We start from the raw sequence: 16911 nt of genomic DNA on the forward strand, positions 1-16911 counted from the left end.
AAAATCTGATATATTAATGTGCATTAACCCAAATGTTAATATTTAGAGAAAAGGACAAATAGGTCCCTGACTCTTTGTCCCGCGGATATTTTTGTCTTTGACCATTAAAAAATACTTTTAAGTCCCTAACCTTCACAAAATTTGGACGGATCAGTCCTTTCGTCCAAATGCCTCCGTTAGAGACTGATCCGTCCAAATGCCTCCATCAAAGACTGATCCGTCCAAGTTTTATAAAGGTCAGGAACTTAAAAATATTTTTTAATAGTCAAAGACAAAAATGTTTAGGAAACAAAAGTTCAGGAACTTATCGGTTATTTTCTTTAATATTTATTAGCTTGTAGCACTGCTGATACATAAATAATAAGCACTGTCTTTTGCCCCACGCACCACTCCTCCACTCTCTTTAGAGTCCCCATATAAATGGAATGCAGCAAGTACCTAATAAACTGCAAAGAGAGGACAAGAAGCAAGATCTCATCATAATAATGAGGCTTGCTCTTACTATAAGAGCATCATCCTCTTCTTTTTCCATATCCAACCCCATTATCACTTTGTCACAAGATGAATCAAACACACCAACGTTACCTTTCAACCATTGTACCACACACTCATGGTCTCAACTTAAACCTACCTCATCAGCCAACTACATGTCCCCAAAACTTGGTCCCAAATGGAAGCAATACCAAGGAATCAACCACTGGCAAGACTTGCTTGATCCCCTTGATGATAACCTACGTTGGGAAATATTAAGATATGGACACTTTGTAGATGCAGCCTATCGTTCTTTTGACTTTGACCCTTCTTCTCCGACTTATGCCACGTGTCGTCATCCCAAAAGCTCGCTCTTAAATCGATGTGGAATTGCGAGCTCAGGATACAAATTAACTAAGAATTTACGCGCCACGTGTGGGATTCACGTGCCAACATGGGCAGATAAAATATCTAGTTGGGCATGTAGCCGGTCTAGTTGGATCGGTTACATAGCCGTATGTGAACACAAAAAGGAAATTATCCGGCTCGGCCGACGTGACGTGGTGATCGCATTTCGAGGAACGGCTACGTGCTTGGAGTGGCTGGAAAACCTACGTGCAACGTTAACTAACTTGGCTGATCAAGTGGACGGAAAAGACGATATTGGCCCTATGGTGCAAAAAGGGTTTCTAAGTCTGTACACGTCAAAAACCTCCAAGCAAGCAAGTTTGCAAGAGATGGTAAGAGAAGAGATTGGGAGAGTAATCAAATCCTATGGTAATGAACCACTTAGCCTCACCCTCACAGGTCATAGCCTTGGAGCCGCGCTTGCAATCCTAAGTGCGTATGATATAACCACCACCTTTGAGAATCCACCAATGGTGACGGTTGTTTCCTTCGGTGGGCCCCGCGTGGGAAACAGAAGATTTAGGAGAATATTGGAACAGAATGGGATCAAGATACTGAGAATAGTGAACCCTGACGATGTTTTCACAAGAGTTCCAGGGTTTGCTGTGAGTAAAGACAATGACGTGGCGGACAATGAAGATGTCCACGTGGCAAGATTGTTAGGGTGGTTACATAGGCGTGTAGAGGACATGCAGTTGGTTTATGCTGATGTTGGACAAGAGCTAAGGTTGAGTAGTAAGGATTTACCATATTTAAAGCAAGGAGATGTTGCCACGTGTCATGATCTGAAGACATACCTGCACTTGGTAAAAAGTTTTGTAAGCTCCTCGTGCGGCCCTTGCACACAGAAAACAATCAACGACATGTGGCCAAAGGCTTGGCTGTAATTGTGATTTTATATTATTTTCTTGTTTGTTTTGACTTTTGAACATAAGGTGGGATTTTTTACTGCTTGGTAAATATCTTGATGGTTGTATATATACCATGGAGGATAAAGCTTAAACTATTGTATCGAAGGCGAGAAAGTTTATGTAAAAATTATATTATTATAAACATGTAACTCTCAGTCAAATGCGATTTATAAACATGTAAACAAGCCGAAATTTTTATTTTGTAAGAGTAAAATAGTTTATAAAAATTAGTTTTTAAAAAATAATTTTTTAAAGAATTAATTTTTACATACAAATCTTTTTATTGTATAAGTCTTACAAGTAAGCAATATTCTTTATTTCTAAAATGTATCTTTTATGGCACGTAGGTTTCACGCGTCTCCTTAATAGATTTTTCAATCAATCAACGCGTAAATATATAACTTCCTTTTTCGAAAGGATTTTGTTTCCTTTTTCGAATTTTTTCTGCGTTTTCTTGTCTTCTCTCTTCGATTTTTTTCATGCGTTTCTCTCTATCTTCTCCTTCGCCGTTTACATAAGTTTTTCTCTCTGTTTTCTTTTTTCGTTTTTCTCATTTTTCATTGTTTTTGAAATCAATCTCTGAAATTGTTTTGAAGCTAATGTATGATTCAACTTTAGATTGTCAGCTGAACCAGAACGAAGTGAATTTTGAATTTGAATCCAATGAAGTTTTTGAGATGTGGTTTAATTTCAGTTAATAATTGAATCTGAATATTCAGTTAATAGTTTATGATTGTGTAGTTGAATAATGCATGGACCTTGCCTGTGAAATTTGTTGTTCATTGTTTCTTATTTGAATTGAATCTGATGTACTAGTTCTGATAAATTTTCTGCATTTTATATCAGATATTTGGGTGTAAATCAGGAATATTTGGGTGTATTTTAAAAAAATTTGGGTGTATTTACAGTTTATAACTTTTCATCTCACTGGGGGTGAATTGTCTTATTCTTTTAGTTGAATTGTTTTAGTTTTTGTTTAATAATGATTCATGAATATGATTTTTGTTATTTTTTATGATGATTTTATAGTTCTATTTGCATTCTATAGTTTATGCTTGTTTTAATATGATGTATTTTGGATATATTTTGCAGCCCCTCTATGGTATTGATGGGCAATTTGTTCTTCACATACAAGTATTTTTCTCATACAAGTCTTTACAAGTCTTCTCCTCCTTTTATTATTTTGAATCCAATCAAGTGGCTGAGGTATGATTCAATTCAGAAGAGAAAAATGTTGCATTAGAGGAAATATTTTTCTATATTTACAACAAATTTGGATGTAATACGAAGATATTTGGGTGTATTTTTAAGAATTTTGGGTGTATTTTTATTCTGATAAGTTCTGCCTAATTCAAAACCCTTCTTCTTCCTCTTCCTCATCTTCTACTGCTGCTTTTTTTTTCATCATCATCACCATCTTCTTCTTTCTTTTATTCATCTTTTTCTTTTTGTTTTACCTTCTCAAGTTTGTTCTTGTTTTACTCTCTTAACAAGAATAAAAACAAAAAAATCAAACAAAAAAGAAGAAGAAACACATAATGCTGCAAAATTACTTGAAAGATGGTGAACTTATATTCATTTAACTAAAAGAAAGAAAGAAATAAGGAAATGAAGAAGGAAAAAAAATATAGCATTAGAGGAAACATTTTTCTGTACAAAAATACTATTTGTACACTAAAATCAGCCACCAATGTATTTGTGTATAAATACATGTGTGGTTTAATTTATATTCAATGTATATTTGTATTCCGGTATGTATTTTATATTGGTGGCTGACTTTGGTGGCTGATTTTAGTGTACACGTAGCATAACTCATTTTTGTATTTGCAGCAAATTTGGGTGTAAAACAAAGATATTTGGGTGTATTTTTATTCTGATAAGTTTTGCATAATTCAAAACTCTTCCTCTTCCTCCTCCTCCTCCTCATTTTCTGCTGCTTCTTTTTTTCATCATCATCACCATCTTCTTTTTTTTCTTATTCATTTTTTTCTTTTTGTTTTATCTTCTCAAATTTCTTCTTGTTTTATTCTCTTAACAAGAATAAAAACAAAAAAATCAAATAAAGAAGAAAAAGAAACACATAATGCTACAAAATTACTTAAAAAGAGGATGAACTTACATTCATTTAACTAAAAGAAAAAAAGAAATAAGGAAAAGAAGAAGAAAAAAATGCAGCATTAGAAAAAATATTTTTCTATACAAAAATACTATTTGTACACTAAAATTAGTCACTAAAATCAGCCACCAATCTATTTGTGTATAAATACATGTGTGTTTTAATTTATTTTCAATGTATATTAGTATTCCAGTATGTATTTTATACTGTGGCTGCTTTGGTGACTGATTTTAGTATACACGTAACATAACTCATTTTTGTATTTGCAGCAAATTTGGGTGTAAAACGAAGATATTTGAGTGTAACATAAAGATATTTGGGTGTATTTTTATTCTGATAAGTTCTGCATAATTCAGAACTCTTTCTTCTTCTTTTTTTTCATCATCATCACCATCTTCTTCTTCTTTTTTTCTTATTCATCTTTTCCTTTTTGTTTTACCTTTTTAAATTTCTTCTTGTTTTACTCTCTTAACAAGAATAAAAAAATCAAACAAAAAAGAAAAAGAAACACATAATGCTGCAAAATTACTTGGAAGATGATGAGCTTACATTCATTTTAACTAAAAGAAAGAAAGATAAGGAAAAGAAGAAGAAAAAAATGCAGTATTAAAGGAAACATTTTTCTGTACAAAAATACTATTTGTACACTAAAATCAGTCACCAATGTATTTGTGTATAAATATATGTGTTTTAATTTATTTTCAATGTATATTTGTATTCCAGTATATATTTTATACTGGTGGCTAATTTTGGTGGCTGATTTTAGTGTACGCGTAACATAACTCATTTTTGTATTTGCAGCAAATTTGGGTGTAAAACGAATATATTTAGGTATAAAACGAAGATATTTGGGTATATTTTTATTCTGATAAGTTCTACATAATTCAGAACTCTTGCTCTTCCTCCTCCTCATCTTCTACTGCTTCTTCTTCTTCGTCTTTTTATTTCATATTCTCATAATTTTTTTTTGGAAGAAAAAATCAAACAAAGAAGAAAATATATAATGTTGTCAAATCAAAAGAAGGAGGAGAAACAACAACGATGAAGATGAAACAAGCGAAGAAAAAAGAGAAGAAACACAAAGAAAGAGAAGAAGGAAGAAGAGGAGGAAGAGGAGAAACGCGAAAAAAAATTGGCCAAAAAACAGAGGGAGGGAGAGAAGAAAAGGAGCCGCGCGCCCGGCCCCGGGGGGGGGCAGAGGGAGGGATGTAATGGAAGCCTTGTTCCTTCGGTTGAATCAATAGAGAGAGGGAGGGCAGTAATGGAAGCCCTGTTCCTTCGGTTGAATCAATAGAGAATGAAATCTTTCTAGTATAACTTTTCTTGTTTCTGAATCAAAGCGCTGGTTACTGGTTAGCATAGACAGACAAGATATTAAAATTTAAAACACTACCTACTCATGACAACTGTGGTTCCTCTTACACATCTTTCTACAGAAAAGAATGATATCTTGTTAGAAGTATCCATTTCATCATTCGGAACCATGTCCTATCCCTCTCTCCCTTACTATACATCTCTGCATACAATTTAATAATGGTGCTAATTTACTTATCTTTTTCAAACCTCCGTTAAACCATATTATACCAGTTTCTATCAGGAATGAAATGATGTTGTCGAGTTTTAACAAAGCCATGATACATGAATTTAAAAAAGAATAGCATAATTAGTTTTTTTTCATTCAAAGATCAATAATAATTAACAGTAAGACTCGGTATTTTAATATACTTGAGGTTTAGTGAAAATCATTCAACTCCCTTCTATTTCAAAAGACATAAACTGAGCTCTCATGACATTTGGGTGATAATACACCTAAGAGCCCAGTATTTGTACAATATAACATTATAACATGAAACTATACCCCTGTAAAAATAACACAGAGCTTCTAAAAAGATGCTTAGGAAAAGCTGCCTAGACAAATGGGATTGGAACACAATGAGTTACCTCAAATAACAGGAGAGAGCAATATAGCTTGCCCACAAAATATTAACTTCCTACCTTTTTCTGTGTTACTACATCTTTGGTAGAAAAAGAAATCAAATCTTAGATTTTGTCTTTTGAGGAGTGATACACAAGCGAAACAAATGTTTATCAGAAGCTATTAACTTAGGTTGTGAACTTGTGGTGCAGATGAACGATAATAACAGAATATACTTATACATTCAAGGATCAATAACAATGCACATCATTTTCGTAATAAAATTGTCTACCAATTTTCTTTTTCTCTTTTTTTTTTTTTACATGATGCAAATGAGATTTAAACTAGAACCTCGTGCATACTACCCAAACCCTTTATCGCTAGACCAATCCTCGTGGCTTAATTTTTAGTTTTTACATGTGGTAAAAATTATATTCCTCATTTACAACAAGATAAAATGAATTTTAGAATTTAACTGAATATCAGATCCATGCATCACACACATATATATACACCAAAAGATATGTAGAGAAAGATATGATTCAACAACGAAAAGAAGGTAGTTATTTACGCTCAAGATCATTTAGTTGCTTTTTTAAGAGTGCATGTTCATACCGCATCCTTTCAAGCCTAGTCTCAACCATGTACATCTCATCTTTGAGGTGATGAATTCTTTTCTCCAACCATGCCACGTCTGAAGTTCTAGTAACTCCATTTTCCATCATATTTATGTTGTCTACGGGAGGGTTAACATGTATGTGTTGAGGTCTTGACAATAGCACAAGTATGCTAAACTGCTGCAACAGAATAGAGTAAATAGTTAATAAAATGATGTATTTGATCTGCAACTATAGTTAGTAAACGTTTTACAACATCCCTAAAGTCCAAAATGCTGATAACGTTGGAGAAGGTGAAATTTTTCATGGATTAGATATATGTAAATTGTATATGAATTTCATTTAAAAAGAATTTCACCCAATTTTCACCCTAAAGATACCCTTGGTTGAGAAGGAAAAAATAAAAAGGGCAGCCCAGTGCACAAGCATCATGCATTAATGCAAGGTCCAGGGAGGGACTGCACCCAAAGGTTGTAATGTAGGCAGCCTAATCTCATAATTACATCACTTCCACTTCTCGGAAGAAACCAGGTGAGATGAGCATGGAAGTGCAAACTAGTGTGATGTAAGATGACAAAAGTTATTAGGAAAACAGCAAAAGAAAAACTAAAGGTACTGCAGGAAGAGATAAAATTCGTGGTGGTAGGACACAAGTGTGCAAGAGAAGGTAGAGGTAAAAAATGGAGATGATGTAAAAGGTGGTCTTTATGCGATAATGAGAAAAACTGGGATAAATAAGCGGCCACAGAGGAGACAAAAGTGACGATAAATGAAGTAAGAACAAGAGCTTACGAGGGTCTTTATCAGTATTTGGGTATGAGAAAAAAAAAAAAAAAAGAGATTTGGATCATGTTAAGTGCATTAAAGACAAGAATGGTGAAGTTAGTCACAGATAAGAGTATTTAAGGATGGACATGAGATTCTTTCATGGCATGCTTAGGTCAATTACAAAGGAGGAACCAAGACTTGAATTACTATTGAAGAATTCAAAATTTTGAAAGTAAATGAAGAAAGGTAGAGCAGTGGGCCCAGATATTATCCTGATTGAATTTGGGAAGATTTAGGATGAAATAGAGTCTATTAGCTACTAAACTCTTTAATGAGATTTCATAGTCTAAGAAAATGCATATGTATGGAGGAAGAACATTTTGGTCCCTATCTACAATGAACAAGGGGATATACGAAATTGTGGTACAAAAACAGATTAAGCTCATGAGCCATACTATGAAGTTGTGAAGAGTTATAGAACGAATGTTGGGACAAGAAACTAAGGTTTCAAAGAAACAGTTTGGTTTTATGTCAGCTAGATCTACCTCAGAGGCTATAAAAGAGAATGATGAAGAGGCGGCATCAGAGTAATAAGAAAAATCTACACACGATGTTTATTGACTTGAAAAAAAACATATGACAGGGTAGCAAGGAAGACCTGTATAAAGGTTTTCTAGAAGAAAGCAGCAAGGATTGTACATATTCGTACAACTAAAGATATGTGCGATGGGAATACAACTAGGGTGAAAACTCAATAAGGTATAACAAAGGAAATTTTTATTGGTGTAGGATTACACCAAGGATAATCTCTAAATCCATCTCTTTTCACACTTGTTTCAGAAGCATATTCAAGAACTCATACCAGGGTGCATGCCTTTTCCTGATGACATCACCCTTATGGGAGAACCGCAGGAAGATTTGAATTAGAAGTTGGATTTGTAGAGACACATTTTGGAGGTATATGGTTTGCACATAAGTTGCATAAAAGACAGTATATGGAGTACAAGTTTAGCGGCAAAAGATGAACACCATAGAAGTGAAAATCGGGAAAAATGTTATATCAAAAGTAAAGGAACTTAATAAGGATGGTCAAATAGTGGAGTGTTTTGGGTTTTATGCAATAGAAAAGTAGTCATATGAACATGAACATAAGGTGAACATGAACATAAGTTCAGCGTTAAATTTTATCACTATCATTGAACCAGCTATGTTATATGGAAAAAAGTGTTGGGTGACAAAAGGTGAACATGAACATAAGTTCAGCGCTAAAACGAGAATACTTCAATAGATGAGTAGTCATATGCATATGGAGAAAAAGTTAGAGTAGCACCTATTATTGAAAAGATGATAAAATCTTATCTTAAGTGGTTTGGACATATGGAAAGAAGTCAGTATAGCATTTAATGAGAAAAGTGGGATTGGATAAAAAAATAAACTAGTGGTTGGAGGGAAAGGAAGACCTAAAAAGACTATGTAAGAAGTGGTCAAATAAGAACACTGTATGAACACTCTCATTGCAAACATGATACATATTAAGACGTAATGACATTATTTGATCTATGTAACCGAACCCACTAGGTACTAGTGGGATCATAAAGCCTTGTTTTTTGCTGCATTGTAACATAACATTCACATAGAAGCGAATCAGCGACATACCACTAACATTAGCAAGTAATTGCAACAATCTTTCAATAAAAATTTGATTTTAGCATTTAATGTAAAAGTACTGATAGTAGAATGGCTTTTCATAGTTTCATGACTAATCCACAAAACATGAAAAGACAAAAATTTAAAGCTATGGTTCAAAGTACGCACCTGCATGAAGAAAATCAGCGCAAAAATGGCAACAATGAGTAATGAGAGGTTGTTCTGACTTTTCAAAGACAACCTTAACTTTCTCACATAATCTTTGAACAAAGAAGGAACAGACGATGTATCAATGAATCTTGTTTGCATCTGGGTGTCAACCTTGTGAATAGCATCTGCTACACTAGATGTAGCTTGCATCCTTGTAGAGTTACATTCCTCCTGTGAAGCTCCTGAAGTTTCTACAGTCTCCAACTCTATATCAGGATTGATTTTTCCATTTTGAGTCAAAGCAACAACAGCACCTCTTTCTGCCTCATAAAAACAAATCATAAATATTACAAAGAAACTGATGGTATCAGGAATGCATAATGAACTTCAAAATTTAAGAACATATATAGAAATTGCAAATGTTAAACCTTGCTTTTCTAGGTTTTTCTGCTTCAACAAGTCATGTGCCTGAAAGTAGTGATAGAATCTTAAGTGGACAATAAAAAGTGTAAATAGTGAACACAGAAAAAAAAAACACCCACAAAAAAAATACCATGCTAATCCAAGTAGTATAAGCTTCTCGACATTCTTCAACGGTTGATTGTAATATTTTGCCTGTGCAGTTGTTCACAAAATCAAATAAAGTCCAATTTTTAGAAAATGGTACATGTTCTTTTTCTTTTCTTTTCTCTCAAGTGAAGCAGATATGTGTCTCATACACATAAGTATAAAAAAATTTGTCAGAGTTGGTAATTCTGTTCCCAATCTTTCTTTGGCGTAATAAAAAAAGTTCTTGTAGATAAAAGACAATATCACACTTTACATCATGAAACCTTGTATTGTGCAAAAAAAAAATAATGCTAAAAATGAATATTTACTCAACTAATAGATTCATCAAACTGATTGCAATACCAATTGATGAGGTCAAAAGAAATGTAACTTTAAATTGAAATTTTAAAACTCCTAAAGTATAAGAGATGACAAGTCAAAAGCTAATAACATGGAGAACTGTTTGCTTCATACTTCTTCATTTCAGGAAAGTCGAAGAAAATTTAACAGACCAAAACTATTTATATTGAAAAAGTGAAAAGGGAGCACTAAGTCATTTAGCATATAATAATAATAATAATAATAATAATAATAATAATAATAATAATAAGATACAAAGCAAGAGAATATTAGTTTCAGGATAAATCATGAAAAGGCCCACCTCTCCAAATAGTTTTCTTAGAAAATGCTACAGTCACATATACTCTCAAAATGCAAGAGTCATCCTTGTGTCTCTGTATATCCCACAGTCCCTGGTAATTAAACAAGAAATATAAGTAAACTATAAATTCATTGGGAGAAGAAAATTATTAGCGAAACAACTAAAACAAAGAGAGAGTTAAATGAAGACAAGAAACCACCAAGTAAAAACAGTGGCTCGTCATGAGAGCAAAAAGAGCAAGTTTAGCACGAAGTCAACAGTAGAATTCAAGCCCAATGAGCTTTTGCAAGCGAGTCGGGTCAAAATAAAACATGTTATCTACGTTGACCTAGTAGCACAATTATAAAGAGAAATAATTCATGCCAAATGCTTCTAATAAGTATATTGTACTGGGGGCAAAAAGCTCATAATTTTATGATAAAGATCTAATTTTCCCAGAAAAAAATGTACCTCAACACGAAAATAATCTGCATAAGGTACATCACTGACTTCTTGTGATGTCTCTATAACCAGATGACTGAAAGAAGTAAAAAAAAAATAAGTAAAAAAAAAAAATAAGTAAATAAGTTCTTCATATATTTCAAGTAATCAATGGAGCAACTTTATTCTTGCTCTAAAAACAAATAATAAACATCTACAAATAAGGGAAGACAAAGAATGGAAACGATAAAATGCAGTATTGAGGCAAGAGCAATTATTTTCGCTGCCAGCATAACACAATAAAAGCACCAATACTCATTGAACAGACAAGAAGATGTTGAGATAATGGGTCTAAAAAAGGGAAGGAGGAAGAAGGAAATTGAGTATATGTATATATAGGCAGTTTATGATATGATGTGTTCTATGTGTGATACAAAAGAGACAGCACTAATCGCCATGTACAATAACAATAGAGTATTAATCTTAATTAATAAGGAAAAAAATCATAGATAGATGGAGATAAGAAAACCAATCCTAAGATACACTTCTTAAGATATTTTCCTCATTCCTACCAGATGCCAGAATAAGAAGATGAAGTATATGCTACAGTCACTTGACCATGCTATCCAAGGCCACATCATGGCACCAAGGAATTCCCAATTAAATAATTACATTACATTTAGCTTGAAAAAACGTCTTGAAAGAAATCAAAAGAATAACTGAAGAAAAAATAAAAATGGATTGAGTCATGGTAACAACCTGCTCTTATACACTCGAAATTTCTGAAGCTCATGGCAGCCACCAAATTTTGCTCCTGAAAAGGAAACACAATTATGTTCACTGGCAGGTCTCCATAGGAACAGTTTGCCAAGTTTTTAAAAATCATAGGTACGCATCAAAGAACTTATTATTGCTTCATCAAATGACATATGCTCAGGAGATCTTAGATTTAACAATTTATTCCATCTTATATTTAGCTTAATTTGAATTAATAACTTCAAACTTAACTACTTAAGGCATGCTGCTCAATCATTTTTTCCATGAAATGGAATTTTGTAACTCATCAATATGTTCATATATTTCTCTGTAAATAAGCCCCCATATTAGGCATTCACTTTGGCTTCATTCAAAATTTTAGTTGAACCTCCACCACTGCATAGTCAATAAAATTATCATGGAATAACAAAACTCAGATAGAAAAGAGAAATAAAGCTGGCAGAAACATACCAAGATAAAGTTTTATTGGATGTTGAAAAGATAGTTCACGAGCATACCCAAATTTCTCTTGAGGACGCCACGAACTACACTTGAAGTCTGAAAGGGGAGGGGGAAAAATGAAAAAATCATCCTCGACAAAACGTTAAGGTGTATTGTGACAGGTATTAGTCATCTTAAATTCTTCCCTTTAAACCATACTCACAACCAGCAAAGCATACAAAATTAAAGATGATTTTTCAAATGCAGAGGTTTCATAGTTGTTTCATGCAGGCTACCTTTATCACCACATCTTTTATGGAAAGACTCATGAAAGTTTACAGCATCATCTGAGAAAAAGTACCTAAAGAAGTCTTCAACCTTTATCTGCAGTTTGTAAATTTAAAATTTTAAAATTTCTAATAAATTTAGAAGACTAATATTACTAAAGTCAACAAGGGAAAACTTGAAAATGAAAAAATAAAATGGTATTTTTTCTAATAAGAAATACCGGAAACTCAGCTTCTGCAACACATGTGTATTCTTCTGGGGCTGCACATTAGAAAATAAGCTCAGATCAGCAGAGTTTTTGAAAAAATATGATGGATTAATAAAATATATTATAAGTTAAACACAATAGACATTTTTTTATCTTTTTGATAAAAGAATAATTTCATTAAGATTTAAGGAGAAGGATAATATGATAAAAAAGCAAAACAAATGATTCATCTATAAAGCATAGCTTTTCAAACCCTAAACACAATGGGCATGAAAATTTGATCAATTTTGCTCAGGCAAAGTTTCCTAGGGTTATATATTTAATATTTTTTAACTTCTCAGACCACAAATAAACAGAGGGGCTGGAGAATTTCAAAGACAGGATCAATCAAGTCAGTTTACCAACTTCTATTTGTAAGAAACAGTAGTTAAGCAAAGAGCTTATATGGCTAATCCACTGCAGTTAACTATTTAAGTGTAACAGAGCTGCAATACAATATAGCATACAAACTCCAATCTCATCTGTACATCAAAACTTCCCGATTGTTACAAACTTCAGGCAAGTTATTTTATGACAATGTATGATAAAGTATACCCTAAAAGCCTGAATCAATAGAAAAGTAAAAATTTCATTTTATTTATATTTCAACAAAACCACCCATTCTTCCAATATACTATTAGCCAGATCCATTGAACAATTCTAAAATAAAAACCTTGCATCATTCTCCCACATTACAATATCTAGAAGATTAAATGCATTCTACAAGCTTAAATCCAAAATGTATACAAGTAGTGGGTATGTTCCAAACTCACTTGTTGGAGCATCAATGTCCTCCTCTTTCCAGCATGAACTCGCAGCTGGAGAATCTTCATTCAATACAGGTTCAGCTACCTGTTTTGTACTGGATTGTTTATCTGTAACTTTCATCACTACAGGGCTATCTATAATATTTGATGGAGGTCCCATGTCGTTGATAATATTAGTAGTAACCTTGCTTCTGATTAACACATATATAAGTAAGTCTAAATGAGTTTCCACACAAAATAATCTTATTCTAAGGCAAAGGTCACTAAGATAATGGGCATACGGGTCTGCAGAAGGAGATTCATTGTCTAATATATCAGAACCTTTGACATTTTCAGTAGCTATAAGTTCACTGTCTTGGGCGCTGCACTCGGACATAGACTCCTGAAAAAAAAGAAAAAGAAAGACCACCCAATGTATAAGGGCAAGGGTACAACAAACACAACATTAGCCAAAAAGAATTGCTGTTAAATTCCAGGTTTTTTTTTTCTACCTTAACAAACATCATAAATAATTAGATACACAGATTACTGTAGCAAAACACCTGTTCAATAACTGCTCTGGTACCATTAGCCTGCCGTAACCATCCATCATTAATAATCTTAAAAGCTTCATCACGGGATAGGAAAGATGCGAAAAAGTACTGTCAAACAGATAAGTGGATTAAGACGGACATCAGGGCACAATTAAGCAGAAAAAACAGTACGCGGTAAAAATATATTCAGATTGAATATTCAATGTTGCAGTGATGCATAATGACTATAACGTTCTTCTATGTGTAAGATACCTTCCTGTTGCCAGCAAGAATCTCAATGGCATTGGGAAAGAGCCCAGCTGTCTTTGCCCTACGTACACTTGTGACTTCTGGGAATGCAATTATTCTCTGAAACATAAACCATTGACATATCCAAGATGCAGAGAAATCGTAAAACAAAAACCAAAATCTCTAGATAAGAATAAACTCAATGGAAACAATCAAGGAACGATACTTCTTTCACATATATCATGGATTTTATTGTAAAAAGATTACAATGAAGAGATTATATATCTGGAAACAACACGGTTCAGAAAAAATACTTACACAAAATCTTTCAGATATTTTATTGTCCAATATGGATTTAAGTTTGTGATTTAGTCACTCTTGACAGTTCATACCCACGTACGTGCTTTCACACAATCATTTGCAATAAAAAATATAGTACCAAAAGCAATAAATTTTCCCATTAAACTAGATTAGTCATGGGCATTATAAACAAGCTCAGAAGGCAAAAAGATAAAAGAATATGTTAAAAATGCATTCTGTTCAGTCACTTACCTTTGTCTCAAACCCAAATATGTTCGAGTAGAAACATATAAAGTTGACAAAAAGGTACATATGACCCTACAACAAGAAATTAATAACTAATCAGGAAACCAAATGAAAAGGCAACATGACTTGTTATAACTTGCTTTTAAATCATTAAACAACAAAATGAAAAAGCTTTTGGCAGTTTAAGCAAATGAAATCCAGAAAAATGATTTTCCAATAAAAAAAAGAAAATGTACATCACTCAAGTCAAGACTAATACCATTTAACAACAAATCAAAACAAGAATATTACCTGAATAAGTATATTTTCCTGGAGGGCACAATTAAAATCTTCAATAAGGACCTAAAATAAAAGGAGAATAAATAAGATGTGAATTATGAAAAAGGAATGAGAAAAATCAACATATAAATATCAATTTGCTTTGTTGCTAGATGTAAGAAATGCACAGACAAGGTTAATATATAATTGAATCCTAGCACTTATTTATCCATAAGAATGTGTTCTTTTATTTTGGTTACAAAGGATGTGCAAGCATCTGTCTACGGAGAGGGGAAAGGGGGCCTTCTGGGAATGGAACTCTTGATATCAACATCACATTCAAGTCTAGAGAGACTTGGTTTTTCCTTAGTCCTAGATGAAATATGTTTGTGTTTATATAAATGGTACAGAACTAATTTTGGAAATTTTGTAAGAATGACTTACTAAGAAAATGTTGAGCCAACATTATTCAAATTTTGGAGGACTGAAATTACAAAACTAAAATATGATACATTGAGTTTTAGGTAATATAATTAAGGAAAGCACTCCCGAAAATGGTTGCTCCACAATTCAAACACTTCATTCACACGGTAAGCAGAATGTGTAGATAAGATACACATTACAATAGAAGGATAAGTTGGTAAGAGGAATTTCATTCCAAACAAATCCAAAATATGTTCTACCCCAAAGGCTTCAAGAGATATCTCATTATATCATGAAAGAAAGTGCGTAAAGTATTCAATAAGGTTGGGTTGGGGAACCTCATTGATAAGGTTCTTAAAAAAATTGCTTACAAGCCACCAGTCAAAAGTCTCTTATTTTGCAAAGTCGGGGCTGCTCTTGATTTGAGGCTATCCAAAATTATTGTTCTTTAGTTTTGACTTTTTTGAAGATTTGAGTAATAGTTCCTTTAGTTATACACCACCAGGGTCCAAGGTCGTTAGAATTAGTTAACCTCTAAAGAATTTATATATTAAAAAAGGAAGCAATTGACTCAATAGTCTGAATATTACTTGAGAGTAAGGAAATGAAAGTAAAAAACCTTCATGGAGGAGTGTTGATAACTAAATAGGGTGTGTGAATGATCTTATCTACCATTAATCAAGAGAAGGTCCACAATTTGCAAAATAAGAGACTTTTGACCTGGGACTTCTAAGCAATTTTTTTTAGCATCTCATCAATGAGGTTTCCCAACCCGACTTCATTGAATGCTTTGCCAAGAAGTGACATAAGGACATGATCATATACAAACACGTTCCAAAAAACTGCAAATTTGACTAGAATACCATTCAATTCAATTCAATTCTATGCTATAACAGTAATCAGTAAACCAATAAGCAAAACCTTAAGAAATTAGAACAGCTAACTTGAAAAGATAGAAAATCACTTACTTCATCTGGTGGAAGACGAAACAGCTGCCGATACTCTTCACTCTTCAACGCGTCCATAGTCTGTAACCAAAAGGATAAAGGCATGAGTTACAAAGATTGATCACAGAAATGTTGAAATTCAAAACTACCAAAAATTTACACAATTTCCATAGATAACTAAGCCAGCTTAGATTCCTAATATCAAAATCCACAGAACTCGAAATTCTCAAGACATCCGGAAAAACACATGAAAGATAATACAGCATAATTCATTTCTACAAAATTAAATGAATAAACGAAATTCCTATAAAGTAATGCGCTACAGACTACACTACACACAGAAACGATTGAACCGAGTCGAAGAATCATAAATGCAGGAAGCGCGCAGCACCGACAAGATTAAAAGAGCGAGGAGGTAGGTACCTGATTTTCAGCGTCAGCAAATAGGTTCGGCGATGAATTGGAAGAATCGCTACGATCAATGACCTCGGCGGCGGGTGAGGACGATAAAAGCGACACCTCGGCGGCGGCGGAGGTTCTGGAAGGAGAAGAATCAGACGTCTGCGGCAGCGGTTCCGTCCTCACGGCGGCAGGGACGGAGGAGGTGGCAACAGCAGTGGAAGCCATAGAAGAAGAGAGAGAAAGGTAGATCTGAGAAAATTAAACGGAAAATGAAGGAGTGAGAAGAGGGAAATGGTGGTTGGTGGGGTTTTACGTTCTTAACTGACGGCGACGACGGAAACTAAGAAGAAACAAGAAGAAGAAACGTTGCTTGAGTCGTAGAAAGAATTTTAATTTTATAAATTGGAATTAATTAAAGATAAATAGATAATCCCATAATAAT

The 16911-nt window shown here is 33.5% G+C and overlaps 2 protein-coding genes across 4 annotated transcripts; one reads left to right on the top strand and one right to left on the bottom strand.

The window, feature by feature from the left end:
* On the top strand, nt 384-1958 carry LOC107617050 (phospholipase A(1) DAD1, chloroplastic-like). Its single transcript, XM_016318878.2, has one exon. The coding sequence runs from the start codon at nt 426-428 to the stop codon at nt 1764-1766; it is 1341 nt and encodes a 446-aa protein (XP_016174364.2). The 5' UTR covers nt 384-425; the 3' UTR covers nt 1767-1958.
* Nucleotides 5917-16860, bottom strand: LOC107618358 (protein VASCULAR ASSOCIATED DEATH 1, chloroplastic). 3 transcript variants are annotated; one of them, XM_016320392.2, is made up of 18 exons: nt 16491-16860; nt 16089-16148; nt 14731-14781; nt 14446-14511; nt 13918-14013; nt 13675-13773; nt 13414-13514; nt 13139-13323; nt 12339-12379; nt 12127-12214; nt 11861-11947; nt 11393-11447; nt 10664-10730; nt 10214-10304; nt 9557-9618; nt 9432-9471; nt 9022-9323; nt 5917-6615 (listed from the first exon to the last, which is right to left on the bottom strand). In XM_016320392.2, exons 1-18 carry the CDS (start codon nt 16692-16694, stop codon nt 6385-6387), a joined length of 1926 nt encoding a protein of 641 aa, XP_016175878.1. In that variant the 5' UTR covers nt 16695-16860; the 3' UTR covers nt 5917-6384. The 3 variants fall into 3 exon arrangements, with proteins under 3 accessions (XP_016175878.1, XP_016175877.1, XP_020968317.1); XM_016320391.2 differs by having other exon boundaries at nt 5917-6618; nt 16491-16859; XM_021112658.1 differs by lacking the exon at nt 13675-13773 and having other exon boundaries at nt 5917-6618.

Source organism: Arachis ipaensis, chromosome B09 (genome assembly GCF_000816755.2).
Source record: "Arachis ipaensis cultivar K30076 chromosome B09, Araip1.1, whole genome shotgun sequence".
Taxonomy (NCBI): Eukaryota; Viridiplantae; Streptophyta; class Magnoliopsida; order Fabales; family Fabaceae; genus Arachis; species Arachis ipaensis.

Coding starts and splice junctions, on each gene's coding strand:
- LOC107617050 (XM_016318878.2), top strand. CDS start 426: ATGCAGCAAGTACCTAATAAACTGCAAAGAGAGGACAAGAAGCAAGAT.
- LOC107618358 (XM_016320391.2), bottom strand. CDS start 16,694: ATGGCTTCCACTGCTGTTGCCACCTCCTCCGTCCCTGCCGCCGTGAGG. Junction 12,215..12,338: donor TTGCAGAAGCTGAGTTTCCG/GTATTTCTTATT, acceptor TACAAACTGCAG/ATAAAGGTTGAAGACTTCTT. Junction 10,731..11,392: donor TTTCGAGTGTATAAGAGCAG/GTTGTTACCATG, acceptor TACTTCTTTCAG/TCATCTGGTTATAGAGACAT.